Source organism: Pteropus vampyrus, unplaced genomic scaffold (assembly GCF_000151845.1).
Source record: "Pteropus vampyrus isolate Shadow unplaced genomic scaffold, Pvam_2.0 Scaffold55, whole genome shotgun sequence".
Taxonomy (NCBI): Eukaryota; Metazoa; Chordata; class Mammalia; order Chiroptera; family Pteropodidae; genus Pteropus; species Pteropus vampyrus.
In genome coordinates this window covers 1747655-1771121 of record NW_011888836.1, presented here as the reverse complement: position 1 = coordinate 1771121, position 23467 = coordinate 1747655, and the positions used below count along the sequence as shown (strand labels likewise).

Here is a 23467-nt window from a genome sequence, read left to right as displayed (position 1 = left end):
ATATACTTAATTAAAAAAAAAAAAGCTCAGTTGTTAGAGGGAGAGATGGAGTACAGATGACTTTGAAATTTCCGGGTTGTTATGGTTTGAACTGTGTCCTCCAAACAAATATGTAGAAGTCCTAAATCTTGGTAGCTGTAAATGTAACCTTATTTGGAAACAGGATCTTTGCAGATGTAATCAAGTAAGATGATGTCATTAGGGTGGTCCCTAAATCAATATGGCTAGTGTCCTTATAAAAGGAGACCCATAGGGAGGACAGCCAAGTGTTGGAGGCAGTGATGAAAGTGATGTAGCTCCAAGCCAAGGAGTGCCAAGATTTTCCAATTGTCATCAGAAACTGAGAGAGAGGTGAGAAAGGGTCCTTTCCTATAGGTTTCAGGGAGAGTATGGCCTTGGAGATACCTTGATTTTTGAACTTGTAGCTTTCAGAACTGTGAGACAGTACTTCTGTGTTGTTTGAAAGCACTCAGTTTGTAAAAGTTTGTTACAGCGGCCCCAGGAAAAAAAATACATAAGCTGTAACAAACAGCACCCACGGTGTTGGCTCTCTCTGAACTGGGCCATCAGTGAAAGGAAGCATTTGTGATAGCCAGTGCCAGAACTGTGAATACTTTCTACAAGCAATGGAGCCCCATATTCAGTGTCCCTCTCTCTCACCCAGCTATATTAATTCACTATGGGCTTCAATTATCTACTCTACAAAAAGGCATAAACAGAAAATATTAATTTCCTATAGGTTTCAGTTGTCTACTACATAAAAAGGCAGTTTCCAAGAGCTAAGTTAAAAGGTTTTTACATTCAGTTTTCCCATATTCTAATTTGATTTTGAAGATATTTTTGGTAGTATTTTAAGCTATTATCTTTAATCTACTATAGTAAAAATTATTCAGAAAATTTACAGAGATTTCACCTCCACAAGGGACATTTTCGGATAGGAAATTGTTGCAGGATTGAACTGCCAAAAAGACAGCTGAAAAAAATGGGTCATGCATTCATCCCATTCTGGGACATAAGCTGCCAAGCGGTTCACTGCTCATTTTTGTCCTCTTCTCGTAAACAAGCTGCATTAACAAGTTACTTTAAAAAAGCATACTAATTTCCCCAGTGAATTACACAGGAAAGAATCCAGCGTTTCCTCCGAGAAATCAAACAGTTGTTTGTTCTCAGAGCTCAGGTGTGGTAAAATAGCTGTGGGCTAAAAACGCACACTGGATATTGGCCAGTAGGCTAGAGCTTTCCTTCCACTTCAGCCCTGATTTCTCACATTGGTGTGCAACTCATAGCTTGCTTATTGGGTGTGTGTGTGTAGAACTCGATTTTCATTTTCAATTTAATTACACAATCTATAGTGCCCGGTGGGAAGGATTTAGGGGCAAGATTAACGCTCAACAGTGCTCCGTTTTACATTCTTTTTTGATAACGAACACTGTATTGATTATCCAAAGTGAGTTTTCAAAAATGTTTTGTAAGAGCCAAATTCTTTTGGTAGCAAAGTAATTTCAAAAGGGGGAGGGGTGACTTCATTTCCTGGCTCTTTGCCAAAATTTAGATAAATTGGAGGTGTAAGATACTTTTTAAAATTGTATTGCCAATGCATTCTTGAGAGTGGGGAGTACCTCCCTACTTAGGAGAAGAAAGAATAGAAATTCCATTGTCGAATTAGAAATACAACTGGAGGACACTAATTGAATCACAAAACAATCCCTTCTAAGAACGACTATATAACTAATATACTTAAGATCCTAACCTCCTATGTGAAAATCCAAAAAATTTCACTCTCTTATTAGAACTAGAAACCATTATGATTTTTATCTGGCATTAAATCAGTGTTTAACATTATGGGTAAATATTTGGTGTTCTATTTTGGTGTCTACATATTCTATTCAGCCAAATGTAGAAAGAAGGAAAATACAGGAAATGAAATATGTCCCTAAGAAGTAGGCTTAATATATTTCTTGACCAACTCCTTTAACTTCTTAAGTTAATAAAGAAAATAGTTCTCTTTATAAAGAAAAGTATTCCCTATGTGACTAAATTAAAAAAATGGTAGCAATAAACTTTAATGGTTAACTGTTGTTTAGCATTCCCAAACCACTTGAGTACATACAAATAACTGAAAATACAATGAAAAGAAACTAAGCTCAAAAGGCAAATAAACTGTTTGAAATGGCTAACTGATTTTGCCATTGCACAATGATGGCAATTTCAAGTATGATGATGGCTGCTACTTTGAGTCACTATTTACAATTACATTCAAAAGCAAACTGGCACCTAATAAACATTAAATTTTGCTTAGTGAATCTGCAGTATAGTATACTAGCCAAATGAGTTAACACACTTTAAAGCTTGATGAGTTACAGGGCATCTGGCACCGATTAGTTAAAGCTAGAACTTAATTTGGTTGGAATGACAATGGGACTAGAACTGGAACTTATTTTGAAGCCCATTAGAAGACTTTGAAAAATGTACCCCTCACTCTTCTCCTTGGCAAGAGTGAGTTATAATTTACACCAAAGGAGAACAACAACAAGACACGGAGATTTGTGCCTGTGAGTGAAACCTGAGCATATTTGCCACAGGCCAATGTTTGCTTTCTCTGAGTCTAGTGGTACAGGTGGCATTCGGAAACATTGCAGCTAGACTGGCCTAAGGTGGGGTGGAGCAAGACGGGGTTTGGTGAAGGCTGTTCTCATTGTGTACGTGTGATGGCGTGTTTCAAGCCCGTTAAAAAGTTGGTAGGTGGCTCCACCTACCAATAAATATAAAAGATAAATTAGTAAAAAGACTGGATAAGAAAATAAGGAGGCAGACAGATAGACACTGGCTGACTGCGGGTAGAAATTGAAGACCAGAATGGAAAGTTAACTTGTACCTTTCCACTGCTAGGGCTTCAGCTCTTAACCGTTTGGGAGGGAGTGACTGGGTGAATTAAAACTTGGGAAAATCACAGAGAAGAGTCACCTTAGTTAAGGGAGAAGTAGATAAAAGTATCTATTTGCGGTCATGATCGTATTAACGCAGAGGTCAGGATATGCTCAGAGGGATGTGTACACATCAGAGCTGGCAGAGTCCCACTCTCCCCTGTTTCCCATCCTTGGGGAGGATGTGGAGAGAGGAATGAGGCAGAGGAGACAAGGAAAGTGCATAGTCATCCACATATGACCAGTTTATATGTTTTCAGAACCAATAATATGTATATTGCTCATACCCAATAATCGGCAATGCCTTTTGTATTTTTTTTACATTTACAAATGCTTAATTATTAACATTTAAAGCAAAATTCTATATTACAGTTTATGAGAAGTGAGGAAATACCTGGTCGGTGCTATGTTCTTGGATTTTTTCTCTAGTCACTGAAAGAGAAAGCAAAAAGAAATTTAACATCAAGTATATAAATGAAAAAGATACAATAATGGTTTTGCTCTGTTCCCACTCATAACTCCAACAGTAATCATGGGCTCTCTGAGCAAGGATTTGTATCACAATATGAACATTTACAATCACTTCAATAATTGGAATGAAAAAAGTCAAAATGTAAATAAACCATTTTAGACAAAGAAAACAAAAAACTAACTGAAAATCCGGGAAGGGTGAAGCCAGAGAATGTATTAAACTCTGGCAGAGAAATAGTGAACAGACAGATGAAAAGGACCAAAGAAAAATTTGAACAATATCCACTCAAAGGTTCCCAAACAATGTCAACCCATTCAAGTTTAATACTGCCACTGAGCTCATGCAAACTTGAGGACTAGACAAGGAGATTTAAAGGCACAGATGGCAGAAGTGCTACTTTTAAAAACCGTTCTCGTACCTGTGAAGATAATAAAGACATTATGCCTTGTTATAGTACTGCCAGAGATTAATTAAAGTACAAGCCAACAGTTCTATAAATGGTATCTTGGTGAGGACAGAAACAAATCAGAGTAAAGTATAAAGGCAACATAAGGGAAAAATAATAAGGATTCTAAAATAATAAACCTCAGTCATTATGAAAATAGCCTGAAAATGATCAATGTCATGTATAAATAGAAGTAAAAAGAGTCTTTAATCATAATAAATAACCAATAAACCACCAGGAAAGAGAGGAAAGAAGTTTGGTGGCATTGCAGTTATGATATGCTGTGAACATCTCAGTATGAAATACACACTTTATTAAATATGTCCTTTAAAATTTTTAATTAAGATAATTGTGCAGTCACATGCATTTGTAAGAAACATTACAGAGCAATCCTGTGTACCCTCTACCCCATAACATTCGGAAGATCTATATAGCGCAGTATCACTACAAGGAAATTGACACAGTCAAGATATAGAGAGTTTCCATCGCCATTTAAATATGCGAAAAATCATCTCCATTGAGCTCTTAAAATTCTCATAAATGAAAACATACAATTATATAATTATTTTGTGGCCTTGTGGTTATGATCGCTGTGATGATAATTTTTTTCTCTTGCTTACGGAGAGCCTTAGCCTGGTGGAGATGTAAATGTTTCCTGTCCGACGCAAGAAAAAAGGAGGGAATCCCACTTCAGGAAAACCTAAGTCATCCCCAAATTTATTCAAATCATATTTGAAAAAGGAATGGAATTTAGGGGATAAATTTTAACTGCATAAGCCATTGCTAATAAAAGATTAAGAAGTATGTGGTTTAGCATCTTTTAATTATTTTTTCTAGCATCTTGAATATACGATGTTTGAAATCTCTGGTTGGATCAACATTATTTTGCTCAGAGGTTTGTGGACTTTGCATACTGATTCTTTCCTGTTTCCCAGTACATTTGCTTTTAGGCTATTTTTATTCACTTTAAAGGAATTTTAATAACTTTCTGTTGACAGCATGGACAGCTGGTCTTGAGAATTAAAGAAAATTCACTTGCTGACTGAGGAAGGAAGTGACATCAATGAGCTTCTAAAGTCAGCCCAGAGGGGGAAATTGGCTTGTGAGAGAGTAGCCTTTCATTGCACTGTATTTATCGAGCGATGCCTTGAGATGCAAATTGCCGTATCAATCAAACCTACGGTGCCTACCTCCAACCAACTTAGTGCAAACTGAAGGAACAATGCCCTGAAACACTGAGAAGAAAAAGGATGAGAAGTGCAGGAACCTAGGGGCTAAGTGAATTATGGGAGCTCAGGATCCCCTCTCTGTGCTGATATTTCATTCTCTGTCAAGCCTCAGTTTCTTTGTCTGAGTTTGATGTAAACTGTTGGTCGAAGTCTTTTTCTATGACAGATGGCTAATAAGAACACGTACTAATATATATAGCGCAGACACGTTATCCTGCCACTTCGTCCCGAACAGTGCCACCAAAATGCTTTTTATCTCCCACTGACGGCTATCTAGAAACAGGGATCTTTAGGTGTCATAGGTAGCTACTCTCTTGATCTCCTTTTATTATTAAAATTGCTATTCATTGTTTATAACTCTACTGCAGAAAAAGCCAAACACCAAATTTGGACTTTAGATAACAATGACGACAGGAATAACAATTATTGTCATATCGGTGAATGACTTAATTCTTCACAACCATCAGAAAATTTTCCTCTGGAGCTGTAGTTAGATATTTTTCAAAGATAACTGTATTGCAAGTGCATTGAGTATGTATGTGTGGGTTGTGTATTGTGAGTGTGTACATATCTGTGTATACACATATACCTGTGTGAGAGGCAGAAAAGTACCTACAAACATTTTATGATTATGAGCTGAAAAATTAAATTGCTGATTATTTATTTCTTAGCTCATTCTAAAAAGTGTTTGAGGTGGCTAAAATGATGATTCAATCACAGTTAAATAATTTGAATTTGAGTTAACCATCTAGAGTTAAAATTTAATTCAGCCCCAAAGATAGATGTATTAATACTGACCTCTTTTCCTTATCTACAAAAAAATTTGGATAGTCAATTAAATTTTGAAATTTTATAGGCTTAAATATGTAACTAGAACCACTCAAAAAATATTGGTTAAATAAAAAAAGAATAGATGAGGTCTCGACAGCTATAGTCTTCAAGCCAAAGGAATTTCAGATTGTCCTCAAGCCTGGATATGCTCTGATGTTAACAAAACTCACTCATTCCATCTACAGCGATATTTTGATGCATGTCTATTCTGGATGATATGGTAGGTGCTCTGGAGGTGTAGAAGTAAAGTAGAAGAAACATGATATGCGCACACGAAAAAGTGACAACATAAAATCATGGAACTGTAAGAAATTTATTGGTAAAATGGGTAGTTAGATCAAAAAGTATTTAAATTCTGATATAGTAGAAATGAAAACAGGTGATAAGCGCCTCAGCGGAAGTTTTGGTCATTATTTTTTGGATCTGACACCAAAAGCAAGGTGAAAAGAAGCAAAAATAAATAACCGGGACAACATTGAACTAAAAAGCTTCTGCGCAGCAAAGATTGCCATCAACAAAATGAAAAGGCAACCTACGAATGAGAGAAAATATTTGCAAATCATATATCTGATAAGGGGTTAATATCCAAAATACATAAAGAACTCATATGATTCCACAGTAAAACAAAAACAAACACAAACTAATTTAAAAATGAGCAAGAGCTCTGAATAGACATTTTCCCAAAGAAGATAGACAGATGGGCAACAGGTACATGAAAAGATGCTCAACATCACAAACCATCAGAGAAATGCAAATCAAAACCACAATGAGACATCGCATCATACCTTTTTGAATGAATATTATCAACAAAACGAGAAATAAAAAGTGTGAGAATGTGGAGAAAAGGGAACCCTTGTGCACTGTTGGTAGGAATGTAAATTGGTGCAGCCGCTATGGAAAACAGTACAGAGGTTCTTCAAAAAATTAAAAATAGAACTACCATATGATCCAGCAATTCCACTTCTGGATATCTAGCCAAAGAAAACAAAAGCACTTACTTGAAAATATATAGGTATCCCCACGTTCATTGTAGATTTATTTCTAATAGCTAAGATATGAAGATAACCTAAGTGTCCATTGATGGATGAATGAATAAAAAATATTGTATACATATACAATGGAATATTGTTCAGCTATAAAAAAGAATAAAGTCTTGCCACTTGTGACAACATGAATGGAATTTGAGGGCATTATGCTAATTGCAATAAATCAGAGAAAGACAAATACCATATGATCTCACATATATGTAGAATATAAAAAAGAAACAACCCAAAACCATGCTGACAGATACAGAGAACAGGTTGGTGGTTTCCAAAGGCAGGGAGCAGGGAGTGGTAGAAATGAAATGGGTAAAGGGGATTAAAAAGTCCAAAAAAAAAAAAAGGCATTTAAATTTTGAGATAGTAGAAATGGTGATGGATTCACTTTCAGACTTTTCTAGTCCCGACTGTGCCACTATCAAGCTGTATGGTGTTTGGCAAATAACTTCACTCCTTTAGTCTTTGTCCTTGATGCATTATGACTGCTGCAAGTACAAATGGTCTCTTAACCTGTTTATAGTTACTTAAGTTCTTTGGCCCTATAAAAGAATAAGGGAGATTGAAATTTTCCATTGAATTGGTACAAATAAAAAAGAGAAGAGGTCACGTTTGGTGGGGGTACCTGGGGAGGCTTCATGGAGGAGACAGCATTTGCTTTGGGTAGGATATTAACAGAAGAAGATTGGAGGAAAGGTATTTCATATAGAAGGAAAAGCACAGAGCCAGGAAATGCATGGATATGCACAGAGGGTAGTAACTGTTCTGTTTGAATATTAGTAAGTAATAGGGACAAGACAAAACATGTGTATATCATGGAGAGCCCTTGATACTTAAGAAGAGATTTGGACATTTATATGGTAGGGAGCTCTAGAAGATTGTTGAGACAGAGAGTGATCAAAACTTTTCAGAAGATTAATCTAACAGTGTTATGGCTTTAGGATGGGGAATACTGGTAAGGAGATTGAAGAATACAGGTGAATATGAGACACATGGTGTGAGTAGAGAGGACTTAACAATTCAGATAAGGAGCTGGGGCAGTAGGATGGTGAAAAAAATGAATTAAAGATATTTGCTAATGATACATCTGATAAGGGGTTAATATCCAAAATTTATAAAGAACTTATACAACTCAACAACAGAAAACAAACAAGCCAATTAAAAAATGGGCAGAAGACCCAAACAGATACTTCTCCACAGAGGAAATACAGATAGCTAACAGACATATGAAGATGCTCAAGGTCACTAATCATCAGAGAAATGCAAATTAAAACCACAGTGAGATATCTCCTCCCACCTGTCAGAATGGCTATTATCAATAAATCGAAAAACAGCAAGTGTTGGCGAGGATGTGGAGAAAAGGGAACACTCATACATTGTTGGTGGGATTGCAGATTGGTACAGCCACTATGGAAAACAGTACGGAGGTTCCTCAAAAAATTAAAAATGGGTATACCTTTTGATCCAGCAATTGCACTTCTGGGTATTTATCCAAAGAAAACCAAAACAATAATTCGTAAAGATCTATGCACTCCAATATTCATGGCAGCACAATTTACAATAGTCGAGATATGGAAGTAACCTAAATGCCCATCAACAGACAATTGGATAAAGAAATTATGGTTCATATATACAATGGAATATTACTCAGCCATTACGAAAAATGAAATCCTACCATTTGCAATGACATGGATGGACCTCGAGGTTGTTATGCTGAGTGAAATAAGTTAGACAGAGAAAGATAAATACCATATGATTTCATTTATACGCAGTAACTAAGGAACAAAACGAACAAATTAATCGTAAACAGTCTCACAAATATAGTGAACAATTTGGTGATGGACAGAGGGAGAGGGGTTGGGAGGCTGGGAGAATGGGGCGAACGGTTAAAGAAGTACAAATTAGTAGTTGATAGTTGGGCACGGGGAGCTTGGCAGAGGGAATGCAGTTAGCATTAATATGATGGCTAAGTGGAGGGCCAGGGGACTGAGGGAGCAATTGAGGGGATCGTTTTATGAACATTATACATGTCTAACCAATGTACTGTATACTCGAAACTAATTTAAATAAATAAATTTATTTTTTAAAAAAGAACAACAACAACAAAAAGATGACCAATATTTTCCTCCCAAGTAACTAACTTGGGAGGAAATGCTTTTAATGCAAAGGTGGAAACAAAGAAATAGGGCCAGTTTAAAGAAGTAAATTTGGTGAGTAAGGGTAGAGGTAGATGATTAGCTCAGTTCAGCATTTGCCAAGTTTCAAATACCATTATGACATCCTGGAGAAGGCAGAAAGTGAGCTCAGGAGAGAGGCAATCTTCAGCGGAGAGATTATAGGGGAAGCTACAGGATCCAAGACTCATTTTAAAGTATAGAGGGGGAAATGAATACCAAATTAGAACTTAGGGAAACAGTTGTATTTTATTTAAATAATTTGATGCCTCATTAGGTAATGGAACACAAATTTTACTTCATCGGCAATGAATAAGAGACACTGTCTCTAAGCTAACACAAGGATTTACTATCAGGAAGTAGCAAGTTAGAAGTTTGATTTCAGAGCTTAAGTTCTCACTGGTCCTGGATTTGAGTCAAAGGCTACAATTTTGACATCAATTCCAATATGTTTTTTCTTTAACACATTAAAAAATTAACTCAGTTCTCTGCAGATACTGACTGGGTACCCCAAAATTTAACTCAATTCTGACAGTATCTACCCAGAGATAACATTAGATCTCACAAGTTAAGAGCTCAGTCTCACAGGACTGCCCTTCGCTCCCCATGCCAGTGCAAGTTCAGGTTGTCACTTGTGTTTCTGACCCACGTGCTATAGATCGGAGGTCTCCACAATCCCCACCTTGACTTTGATTAATTTGCTAGAATGGCTCACAGAGCTCAGAGAAATATATTACTTACCAGATCGCTGTTTACTATAAAAGAATGTAACTCAGGAACAGCCAGATGGTAGAGATGCGTAGAGCAAAGTATGGACAAAGAGAAAGGAGCTTCTATGCCCTCTCTGAGGGATCCACTATCCCAGCACCCCCATGTGTTCACCGTCTTTTTGGTTTTTTACAGAGGTTCCATTACTTAAAGACAGTTGATGAAATTATTGGCCACTGGCAATTGATTCAACCTCCAGACGCTCTTCTCTCCCCAGAGGTCAGGGGGATGCGACCCCGATGCGATCCTGACGTTCCAACCCTCTAATCTTAGGGTTAGTTCCCCTGGCAACCAGCCCTCTTCTAAAGGAAAGGTCCTAAAGTCACCTCATTAACATAACAAAAGACTTTATTGCTCTCATCATAAAGGTTTCAGGAGCTTTGTGCGAGGAACTGGTACGAAGACCAAGTATATATTTCTTAAAAATCACAATATCACAAAGGCAACTACGAGTTCTAGCAGAAAAAATTTAGGCCAATTTCTTTACTTATCAACCAGTGCTTATGAAAATTTAGGATTATCTAAGGACACCAATCAAGTTAATGACAGAGCTGAGTCTAGAACACAGATTTTGGTAATGGTCAAGAGTGAGACTAGTACAGCAGAGTTCCTTTATCCTCCGGGGACACATTCCAAGAACCCCCAGTAGATGCCTGAAACTACAGATAGTACTGAACCCTTTTTTTACTGTTTTTTTTCCCCCTAGGCATATATATTTGTAATAATGTATAACAACGATAATAAAATAGAACAATTACAGTAATATACATAATATAAAATTATGTAAATAATTTTAGGGCCATTATTTAGGCCCTGAATAAATAAGGGTTACTTGAACACAAACAATGTGATACCACGATAGTCAATCTGACAACTATGAAGGCTACTAAGTGACCAACAGGTGGAGGTGCCAGACAAAGGATGATTCATGTCCTGGGTAGGACAGATAGGACAGTGCAAGATTTCATTACCCTCCTCAGAACGGCATGCAATTTAAAATTTGTACATTTTTATTTGTACATGTTTATTTTTGGAATTTTCCACTTAATTTTTTCAGGCCGTGGTTTACTGCGAGTAACTGAAAGTGAAACCGTGGATAAGGGGGCACTGCTGTAATCAGAGTGTCGGGGCTTGAATCTCAGTTTCTTTACTCTGTCTGTGTGGCCTTGGGCAAAAGCGACCTCTTTGAGCTTCCTCATCTATAAAATAATGATAACAAACATACTTATATTATTGAATCGGTTTCGGTAATTCGATGAATTAATGTATATAAAGGACTTAACACAGTATCTGGCATCAGTAATGACTCTAGTTCTCGTTCCCTTGTATCACAGGACGCACTAGCTAAGGACAATAAAACTGGGTTGTTTTAATCCATGTTTTTGAATGTGATTAAGAAGAATAATAACACATTTCAAGGCATTAAAGTATTCTATTCTGGAATGATCAGAGTATGGAAGAAAACTAGAAATAATGTGTATTTTCAATGTCAAAAAAATGAAAAAATTAGTCAAATTTAAATTTAACAAATAGTCTAGAACTTTTGCTTAGACAATTAATAAAAGTTAAAATGCTTAGATTCCTATTTTTACCGTAAGGCTTAAATACATAGGCATATATCTAAGTCCTGCTCTTGGCTTCCACTCCACGGACTGACACACTATGCAGGAGAGAGAATCCTGCTGCTTCTGATCCGGTGAAGTGGGGATAGAAGGACCAGCTGAAACAATGACAAAGACTTTCCGTGAGAACTGAGGGGTTAGTGTCTCTCTAGTGAACCTCTTCTGGTTCTCATGCAAAATATGCTTTGAGAAGAAAGGTGTGCACTATTTCCTAGCTTATCTTTGGATACTTCTTAGGGTGAATTACGATATGGCACCTGAGAAAGACTCTCTCCTTGATCAAACTTCAGTCAGGCTCCTCTGAAACTTCTCCACGAGGCCTTGATGTTGACCCCATCCTGTCTTCTGCCTACTTAGCCCAATCTTAGCAAGAAACCTTGTTAAACTAAGTCAGTTTAACAAGAGTCATCCCACACTTGATATGTGATCACACTTGATGCCTGATCATGTTTCTCATCTGCTGCCTTTGATGTCTAAATCCTTGGCCTGCCTTTAGCAAGAATCTTGTTAGGTCAGTTCAGGAAGAATCCCCCTACCCTTGATATCCCCTTTTAGTAACTGTCTATACACTGACCCCCACACTCTGCTCCTAGGCTATAAATTTCCACTTATCTTTGTCTGTATTTGGAGTTGAGCCCAATCTCTTTCCTCTATTATTGTAACAGTCCTAAGTAAAGTCTTCTTTATCACTTTGTGTCAGAATAATTGTTTTCTTTTACATACCTAACATTTTAGCATTAAATATATTTTCTTTCCTTTATTTCTATTATTTGTCCCAAAACTGCTGATTTTATTGATTCTTAATAAATTTGCGGATCCTATACACTCTAACTTCTAATTATCCATAGTGATGGCTCGACACGTTAGTATATATTCAGGGAAACTGTAAATGACACAATCAATCAATGTTAGACACTGACCACACACTGTCACTTATAGTAGGATCCACATTCTTATTAAAAGTAAGCTTTTCCTTATCCCCTTAAACTTTGGAAGTGGTGAGAAATATTAGCTCTTTAAAAAAATCAAATATAGATTTTTGAAATGGGATGCCATCTTTTTCTTTCAATTTCAAGCATTTTTTTTTTTTTTAAACCAACACTGAGTTTGGACAGCTGGTTATTCTTTTCAGCTAACTTTTAGGGTACTAGAGATTTCAGATGATATTCATGAATGTTTTTCAATGATCTCTTTTCCATACATCAACACTCACCCACTTAAGGCTAGAACTAGCTGAAAGGATTGTGAATGTGCTGTAACTGTCAGTCAGTCACCTAGTTCTTTGTGCATGATGCAAACATAACCTCCAGAGAGTTTGTTTGCATAGTACAGATTACGGTTTTGTGGAGAGAGGGTGAGTGAAGGCCACGCTTTTTTTTGACGGTCCCTCGGTAGGACCAGTGGGTCTCACTGTAGCATGTGGTGGGCACCTGTGGTTCGGGCATCAGACACCAAATGCAAACGGGCAGCATTTAGCTCCATGTGGCACCTTATTCCTGGTATCAGTATACCAGATAGTTTTCGGTACAATATCAACAGGGTAGACTCATGATTTTGATGCTTTTATTTCATTTCCCTTACTTTTCTGTATATTTTTTGGCATTTTGAGGAATTTTGCCCTTTGTTTACTTGTTTTACATTTTGTGGGGAGGGCGGTAGGATAACATAGGAAGGTGTCATAAAATCAATCCTGTGGTGGAAATCTTTTTTTAACACCCATGAAAGGGTGGAAATAACAAAGTTTAATATGGTCTATGGTTGTACCATAGCAAATTCTTTTTTAATCAGATATTTATTTTACATCATTAAAATTAGAGGAAGTCATTTAATTGTCAATTGAATCTCAATTGATTTCTAGCTTCTTGCCTTTTGTAAAAAAGATTTTTGGATTTTAAAGCTCACTATTTTTTTTTTACTTAGCAGGAAAATCATGATTCTTCTGTTTTATAATGGTGATGGTTTAATTTTCTTTTTTAAAAAATTTCCTTCTACTTGGAAAATGTATATCTCTGGTCAAATATGGTTGTTGCTAAGAAAGTAATAAACAAATAACTTAAACCCACGAAGCCCTAAAACATTTTATACATCAATTGTTATAAGATTTTCTATTTAAAAATTTCCCATTCCTCTTCTTTTTTCTCTTGAAATAACAGAGAACATAAACCTTTAGAGTTTTACATTATAGGCAAATATTACTAATTCTGCTGGGGTGCTAGAATGAGTGCTCACGTCGATAGAATTCTCCTTACAGTCGAATACACTAAGTGTTATGTATAAATAAGAGTTTAAGATGCCAGTTTGTCTCCTCTCACTGTCTTGCCCATTCCTTTATTTTCTTTTAAAGGTCAGATCCAAAATACGAAAAAAAAAAAAACCCATATAAATTTGTAAAATACACATAAAAGAAGTAAACTATAATTACCTGTGATCCTACCACGTGTAGATAAGACCAGTTAATAATACTCGTGGTACACTCTTCCAGGTATTTTTTTACTTTTTCAAAAATGGTATCATCTAACACATAAATTAAAAAGTTGTTTGTATAAATATATCATGAATAATCTTTGCATGCCATTAAATATTCTCAATCTACATCATCTTGAATGGCTACATAGTATTTTAAAAAAATATATAAATGCTTCTTTAACCCCCTCTTTTGAGATATTTAAATTATTTTAGTGGTTTTTTGGGGTAGGAGACCTTATCACATGCAACACTGTCAGGAGTGTTCATGTGAATATACCTTTGAGCACATCTGTGACCCTTCCTTAGCGCAAATTCCTGGAAGTAGAATTGATGGGTTAAAGAGTTTTACTAAATGTCTGATACTAATCCTAAGAATATTCCTAGGAGCCTATTTCCCAGCACTTCTGTTAACTCTAAATTAAAAAATAGCTGGTGGCAATTTTTTTTTAGGAAACATGCTATTTAAGCAATCTTATTGTTTTGTCTTTCGTTTTTTTTTTTTTTTTTAATTTTTATTGGAGAAGATAAATATATTTATATACTTACAGGGCACTGATATTTCTTCTACTCATTTCCCTGGCTCCCTTTTCTAAAAGAGCATTTCTCTTACTCATACTAATTTTTGTCTGTCATACATTTTGTGAATTTTTTCCCTAATTTGTGATTTGCCTTTACTTATTATAATGTAATTATTAGGCAATAAATAAAATGAGCTAATGATTGCAATGGCTACTATTGAGTGAGCACTTAATATACCAGTACTATGGTAGGCATATCACATGCATTGTTGTTCACTTAGTCTTCCCAAGACTTTTACTGAGATAAGGTTATTGCTGTCTCCAGCTGTGTAGATGAAGACTGGGGCTTACAGAAGTTAAGGTGGCTAAGATTATAGAGCCGGGAAGTGGTGAGCCCAAACCTCCTGGCTTCTGAGCCTGCCATCATTCCTCTCCTGGTTTCTGCCTTCAGTGTCATGCTTGGAAAGGCATAACTCTGTGCGGCTATTAAAAATAACAAGGTCAATCTGCATGTAACCATATAGAACAATAACTTCATTGTATTCTCAGAGCAGTGTGCATAACTAATCTGCTTTAAAAAGTACATATACTTATGTATAAATAAAGAAGTCCGAGGCGATCTACTTGAACACTTGTTATATGTAGAGCCTGGTGGGAGAGGGGTGATATTCACTTCTAATTTAGACACATCTTTTTTTCTCTTTTTAATGTTTTATTAGAAACATGTACTGCATTGCTTTAAAGAGAATGATATTTCTGTTTTGGATAAGAAGGTATGGCTGAGGCTCTGAAAATCTCTTTCTTCTTGCACATTAGGACAGGAATTCATTCACTCATTCATTTGTTTGACCATTCAAGATACATATTTGAAAGTCTGCCCTGTGTTGGTTTTGGGCTGGATACAGGGGAATACAAAGATGATAAGGTTTGATCAGTTCCTCCCATAGTTTAGCAGGCGGACAAACAGAAGGATTCCAATATCATAGCTGTTAGGAGCAAGGGAGAGTGCAGTCAGAACAGTGGGGAAAGAAGATCTGGGGATGTCAGAAAGAACTTCTCAAAGGAGATAGCATTTAAACAGAGACATACTCCTAAAGAACTATCCCTTTCTCAGTTGCCTCTGTCTCTGCAGCTGGGGGCAGTACCTACTTTGCTGGCACTAATCTGGGGTTACTATATTACCTCTTGCGGTCTGATCCCTCTCTTCTCCTTGACATTTTGGAAGTAGCCCCTTTCTAAATAGTCCCTCTTTTACTTATCTCAGCCTGAGTGTGGCCTACACTTCCTTGGGGACAGTTGCTGATACATGGCAGCTTTGGCCTGGGGGCAGCTGCAGCCCCCCTGGGATGGCAGCCTTCCTGGAGATGGCCACTTGATCTCAGCAGGTAGTGGGTGATAGATAGTCCTGTGCTTATGAATCAAGTAGGACAAATTCTGAACACTTCTAGAAATCATTATTGAGATGGAACGAAGCCAGAGAAACAATTGATCTTATAATGATGACTTTTTGCACATTTGTTTTAAATGCTAAGGCTGTTTTCTGAGAAACACCTATTGCTTAGATGAGGAAACTGAGGCTTCAGTAAGAATTTAATTTGCCTATTCATTCAGCAAATACTAAAGGCATGCTAAGCACCAGGCACTGTCCTGGGGATAAAGAGTGAACCAAACAAACTAAAATCTTTCCCTCACAGGGCAGATTTGAATCCATGCCTGCCTACCTCCACACACAGTGTGCTTCCACTGCCCCATGCTGCCTCCCTTCAAATATTTGACAGAATCTCATTTTGCCAACACATTACTTAAAAGGGCCACTCCTTCGCCACTTCCTGGGACACCACAGACTGTGGAGCTACTTCTGCATCTTGTCTGCTTTAGATGTACAGTGTTAGGTAAGCCTGGTAGTCTCTCCAAGCTTCTAGAACTCTGCAACTTGGTAAGTCATTACTGGGACTAATCATAAAGGCTAATGCTGGGGCTTATTACTGAGCTGTTGGGACTATTTTTAAGAACACAGAGAATGAAATGATTAGCTGCCTACAAGCTCCCCCAGCTGTTCAAATGGAAAACTTCACAGAGGCCTAGGGTGCCGGGCAGCACCAGATTCGAGCTTGTATTTTTAAAGAGAATTAAAAAAAAGTAGGTGAAACAACTCATTATGCATCTCTTCAAATGTATACACCTTCTGCAATTTAAAGGACATTCTGTAGAAGTAGAAGATAGTGACTAAGAGCACAAACCTGGGTGTCAGAGAGACATGGGTTCCACAACCAGCTCTCTTATTTAACCTCTGTGTGACCTCAGACAATTTACTTAGCATCTCTAAACCCTGATTTCTTCCTTGAAACTGAGGATTATCAGAATAATACCTACCTCATGAGGTTTTCAGGAGGCAAGAATGATATAATGCAAGTATCGTAATTAGCACAGTGCCTGGCACATAGTAAGTACTTGCTCAATAAATGTAGCCGCTTTTTTTCAACTTCTCCTTAAGACATTTTTTCTTTAAAATTTTTTTTTTTATTTTTCATTTACAGTTGGGGTGAACAATATTATATTAGTTTCAGGTGTCCAACATAGTGTTTAAACATTTATATAACTTATGAAGTATAAATGTAACCACTCTTATTATGCATATTATCATGGCTGTGGAAAGGAATGGGGAAATGATTGTACAGCCCAAACATTTGTAGCCAGGGCAGCAAAATCCTAGTTTTATAAGAGGAAAATTTAAAGTAAATGTGGAGAGAAACCATAAACTTCATTTAACGTAATAAAATAGGAGCAGAACTAAGATCTTAGTATAGCTAATACAAGTTTGATGACATTTACTAACATTCTAAAGCTTTATAAAAATTGAAGAAGTCTAAATCCATATCATGTACTTTATTCCGTTGCCCACATTGAACTTAGCCACTAGGAAATTAGTGCAATAACTGGTGGATTTACTCAGAGGCAGCTCTTATGTATTTTAGTTAACCACACTAATAAGATATTGGTTACATAAAGTGTATGTTGGTTCTCAACCACCCATTTGGTTACTGGACTGGAGCCCAAAAACGTGCAGGCTTCCTCAGCTGTGGTCTGTTTTGGTCTGTTTGCACCTGACTCAGGAAGGGAACTAGGGAACTAGGAGGGTTGTGTGGTTGGTACCTCAGCAAAGGACAATCACGTATTCAAGCAAGTACTGGAAGGGAAAAAGGAGAAAATACTTCTTTTTCCTCCAGGAACAAATATGATCATTTTAGATTTCAAATTTCTTTTTTCCATTTAGTGTACATTACTTATATGTGTTATTTTGTTTTTCTTAATGCATTTGCAATAAGTGAGCAAAATCAAAGTTAGGCCCAGATTACAGTAATGGAATATCTAGCATTCTTTATGGCAGAGCTTCTCAGGTAGTGCACTGTGAAGAGGAAGAGTTGTGCCAAGTTATTGTCCCCTCAGGTGTTCAGGTCCTCTGTCCTCCCCCCATTTCCAGTAGGCTTGTGTGCTCACCGCACAAACAATGTGTATTCCACACCAATAACACCATTTTCTATGCATGTGGTGATGTGGAAAAGAATGGAAAGCTTGGTCTTGGAGAGGAAGAAACAGGGCCAAAGGAAATGTGCAGGGTTGATCCTGTATCCCACAGGACAATACAAGGAGGAAGCACAACGAGAAAGAGATAATGATACAGGGTGCAACAAAAAAGGGTACAGGGGAAGGAATGACATGGAAAGTCTTTTTGCCTTAGTGGTCAGAGGTGAGGCTGGGCCAGGATGGTGGGAACTAGAAAATAAGAGGCACACTTCTTTTTTATGTTCAGAAGAATGATCAGTTGCTTCCCTTTAAAGTCAACAACTTCTTGAGAAGCTTATTAAAACAATGTAAAACTTCATATGAGGAATCACTCCCAAATAACAGCATTGGCCCAGGAATTATTTGGGTTTAGAATTTTAGTGGACTGTGACTGGACTGTTAAACTCAGCTGAGTGTCACCTAATTGGTGGGTCATGGTCTGAAGCTGCACCGTGCAACTTGACATGTGGTTCACAAAAATAGTCCTCTGAGGTGACATGTACTGATGTGTAGGGAGTGTTATTTCCACTTGCAAGAGCAGTCTGTTTTGGTGGGAGTGCAACCAATACATAATTATGTGAAGATTTGTATGTGGAAACCTGAGTGTGGGACTGATGACACATTATTCATTTACTTCGGTAATGTTGCGTGCTTTTTATAGATTGGCATTCTGGGCAGTGGGCCATCTGGCTTGCCCTTTAATTTGACCTTGGCCTATAGCCTGGGCTTTGGTACCTACAGACCTGAGTTCAGGTTCGAACACTGCCATTCATTAGCTGTGCAACTTTGGGCAATTTATTTAACAATTGTTACAGTCACAGATAGCAAATCAGAGAGATGTAGATAATAATAGAATAGATTTCATGACCTTGATGTGTAGACTAAATGAATAATGTGTGCCAGGTGCCTAGAAGAGCTTAATACATCTTCACTCTTCTCTTTACTCTTACGACAACAGTAAAAAGCACCTGGAGAATTAATGGTAAAAAGCTCTTGTATCAATACCATCGGATGCTGAATAAATTCACAGGGATCAGAGAAACCTGTGGCCAACTGGTAGGCCTAGTGAGAGACTCAGGAATCAAACATCTCATAGCAGGGCAAAAAAGAATATTGAAGAAGTGGACATTAAGGAAAAAAACCCTCTGGATTCCTGACTCTACCACCTAGTGAGATAATATTGGCACTTAGAACAGACCTGTATATGATCTATCTCAGTTTGTATGTCTAATGTTACATGCTTTATCAAAAATAGTTTATTCATAATGCTGCTTCTATTTCTCACAACTAATTATTTTATTTCTTTCTAAAGTCTCTTGGATTCTCAATTGAGAGACTCAACTGATCATTTAGGGTGGGAACTATAAGTTAGGAAAATTCAATATTGATAATTTTTAATAATAATATTGTGGGTAAGTTTAAAAGGTGATCTGCTTTATATAATTTCTGTAATAGTTACTATTTGAAAATCCAAGAAAAACTATAATTGATAGGATATTTTCATTTTTTTCTAAGGTAACATTTTCAGAATCCTTGGAAAAGAGCAGGCACAACAAAAATGAGTCAAAGCCTTGAGAAATATATTATTGTACACTCTTAAACAGAAATATAAATTTATTTTAAGTGGAAAGAATAGTAATCTAGTATTTTGAGGATTAAAAAATATTTCATTTTGATTCTTTTGAAATGAGGCAGGAATATAATTATTGCATATGGTACTCCTTGATTTAAACCAAATCCTTGATGAAATGTTGATATCAGTTTAGAATCTCGCACATATACAAGTGCATACACATATATACATAGTTTTCTTCATAACTGTTTGGCCTTCCAATGAATTAATCACAGATCCTGTTGTGGCACCAACTTCTGGGCTGTCCCATCAGTTTCCTAGTTTCCTTAGCAATGTTGGAAAGGGTCCTGAGTTGATATTAAGTGAAGGGCTATTCTGTGGCACATGAAATATTTTGGCATTTTAGTTCTCCATCTCTGAGTTTTGGTGATCACTGGTAATGTGAAAACAAGACTTTGTTATTCTCTAAAATAGATTTGCAGAAGTTCCTGTAGAAGTTCAAAAAAGTCTGGAAGTCTTGATAATCCTCTAATATTCCAGTCTGCGAATGTCTTGGACTAGCCTGAGGATTCACATAATTTTAATGTCAGCCATATTTAATAAACACTATAGTACACTTTTGGGGGGATACATCAAAATGATAGTGTGACCTAAATATTGAGGGCTTTATTCTTTCTTTTATGAAATTCTAATAATAGTCATATTCATTGCAAAATATTTCTCATATTGAGAAAGTATAAGGTGAAAATTAAAGTGTCACCTCACCTCCAGTGCTATTCCCCATGAGCAGCCACAGTTAACAGCTTTTTGTACAGCATTCTGAAAGTTTCTGTTGCATATTTGAGGATTTTTACATTTGCCTTTTTGCTTTTAACACAAATGGGACCATGCTATATGTGCTGTTCAGCTACTTCTGTTTTTTTCTTTTATTTCACAGTGTTTTGCATTGGATTCTATTGAATAGAAGTGCTGTCACTTTTTAGCATATAGCGCTTGCATATGTGTTTAGAAATTTTTTAATTATAAGCAATTTGTCAATGAACTTTCTTTTATCTTTGTGGACTCATACAAGTATATTCTTTAGGTTAAGTTCTTAAAACTAGAATTGCTTGGCAAAAGGAAATGCAAATTTAAAATTTTGGTTGTGATCACCAAGTGACTATAAAAATGGTTATACAAATTTATACTCCCACCCACAATGGATGACGGTATGTTTTCCCCACAGCATTAATAAGCTTTCAAATCATGGCTATTGTTATCTCATGGTTTTAATTGGCTTTTTAAAAATTATGAGTGAAGTTGATTCTTTTTATTTACTAATCATTTGTGATTATTTTTCTGCAAACTGTCCTTTTTCTATATATCTACTTTTAACTTAAAATAGTTTATTGCACATTAAGGAAATTATGTATTTGTGTACCAAATTCTGAAGGATTTTTAATTCTTTGCTTGTTTGACTTGGATCATGGAAAATATTTTTTGTGTATATATTTTTACTATTTATAAAGTAAATTTATTAGATGTTCTACTATGCTGCAAGCATCTCATGCCATTCTTAGAAAGGCTTTTTCTAATCCATATCTGTTTAAAAAAATCAGCTATTTTCTTTCAGTACTTTTACGATTTATTACTTTTTGACTTCTTATCTTACGCTTAAAATTTTGATATGCTTGAAATTTATTTCGGTGCAATTCTTGAGAAAAGGACCTAGACAGCTAGACAGCTAGCCAGTTTTGCCAAAACTATTGATTGAAGAGTACAACTTTCCTCCGCTGATTTGAAATGCGACCTTTACTTATACAAAATCTCCAGGTAGGTTTCAGTCTCCTCTCAACTCTGCTTCATTGACTCCTTTGTCGATTATTATTTAAATTTATGCAGCTTTATGTTTTAATGTTTTACTATCTAGTCTTCCTTCTTTATTCCTCTTTTTTTTTTTTCCTGTTTAATTCCTAAATAATATAAGGGTGGAAGCCTCTACTTACGCTGAAGGTGACCTCTGGTTGTTAGTGTATATTTGGCAGTTGTGCTTGCAGATAAAAATGTTTTTATTCCACAAAATTTTGAAAGACTACAGGGCCAGGCACTGTCTTAGGCTCTGAGAACAGAGCAATGGATAAGAAGGAAAAGGTCCCCCCCACTTTTTTTTTTTTACTGAGTTTACATTATAGAGAGTGGAGAGAAATAAGCAATAAGCAAATTGACAAATATAAAATGTAATATTGTGCCATATAGTGGAGTAAAAAAAAAAATTAGGATGATGAGACAGAGAGTGAGGGGAGGAGGGAGATCTTTTAGACAAGCTGTTTGGGAAAGGTTTTCTGAGTGACATTTGAGCATAGCCTTGATTTAGTTAAATTTCAGTTTATCATATCTAATTTCCTTCTACATAGCTTGCCCTTGCTACTTCAATGTCTAAAATAGAATTTGTCTTTTTTTCCCTTAAAATCTGTTCTCCTCTCGTCCTTGCCATTTTGGTCAGTATTACCATTTTATCTCTAAGTCGCTGGATCCTGAAATCTTTAGGTCATTTTTGCTTCTTTCTTATCCTGCCACTTGGTAGGTCTAGAGCATCTTCTCTAGGACAGCTTCAGCATCCATCTCTTCCTTGCCATGGCCACAACGGTGACATGTGCTTTCAGTTTCCCACAATGAGATTACTGCATCTGCTTCCAAATCAGTCTCTCCACCTCCTCTTTTCAGCTCCTACTCACCCTGCTGTAATATTAAACTTCTACAGCTTTCTGATAAGAACCTTTGAGCTGCTGGTGGAAAATATTTTTGCCTACAGAATGAAACAAAGATGTGTTTACTAAGATTCCAGATCCTGCAAAATCTGAGGTCGGCACAATTCTCAACTCTTCTTTCCAAATCAACACTTACTCTCTGCCAGGTACTATTTGAAACACTGCATGTATTAACTCATTTCACCCTCACAACGACCCCACTGAGGTAGGTACAATGATGATTGTCAATTAACAAATGAGGAAGTCAAGGCACAGAGAAGTTAGTTGACTTGTCTAAAGTCATGGAGCCAGCACATAGACAGCCAGGCTTTCGATCGCAGAAGTCTAGCTCTAAATTCCGGCCTTTGAACAGAATGGTACGTGCTGCCTTCTAATATTTCAAAATCTGTTCTTGCTTGTGTGTGATTGATGTTGTTTCTCTAGGCAGGAATACTCTCTCTCTAGCTCTATTTATTTGTTCAAGTCCTCAAGGCCCAGCCGAGATAGCCTCCCATCTCCTCTGCTACCCAGCCTTGCCCTCTTCGGTGGTTGCTCCCCCAGTGAATTCTTAGGATAACCCCTTCTACCACATACTGGTGCTCATGATATTGTATATATGTTCTGTTTCTGCAACTAGATTGCAAACTACATTAAGTCAGATGCAGTGCCTTATTCTTCTGGGGCCCCAAGAAAGACCTAGTTCACGTGGTCAGTACTCTGTTGATTGTTGCCCAGTCGGTCATAGGACACTTCACAGAATAAAGCTTGTGTCCAGATATCATTGACAACTTTAGTATGTTTGCATTTAAAACACACCATGTAAAAATTTATGAATAAAGACAGAGAAATCACTCAGCAAACACTTGCTGAGCATATATGCTGTATACCAGGCTTCGTTTTAAGTCCCTGTGATGCATCACTGAACAAACAAGGCTCAGTCAGATTAGGCCAAGTGAAGTTGTGATAACAAATGATCACCAAGTCTCAGTGGTTTCAAATGAGTGATTTATCTATTTATTATGCTATGGGTTCTCTGATGGCTGCCAGGGGGAGTTTGTTTGACTATTTACCCAACAGAGCAGCCTCCATCTTGAAAGGTGAGGGATGCCATGTTAGAG

The 23467-nt window shown here is 36.8% G+C and overlaps 1 protein-coding gene across 2 annotated transcripts in view; it reads right to left on the bottom strand.

Moving 5' to 3' along the window:
• CHST9 (carbohydrate sulfotransferase 9) overlaps positions 1–23467 on the bottom strand; it is a 199228-nt gene that overhangs the window by 27418 nt on the left and 148343 nt on the right. For both annotated transcript variants that reach the window (XM_011360394.1, XM_011360393.1), the window contains one exon: positions 3319–3356. In XM_011360394.1, the coding sequence (XP_011358696.1) occupies positions 3319–3356 (38 nt within the window). The remainder of the gene's footprint in view (positions 1–3318; positions 3357–23467) is intronic.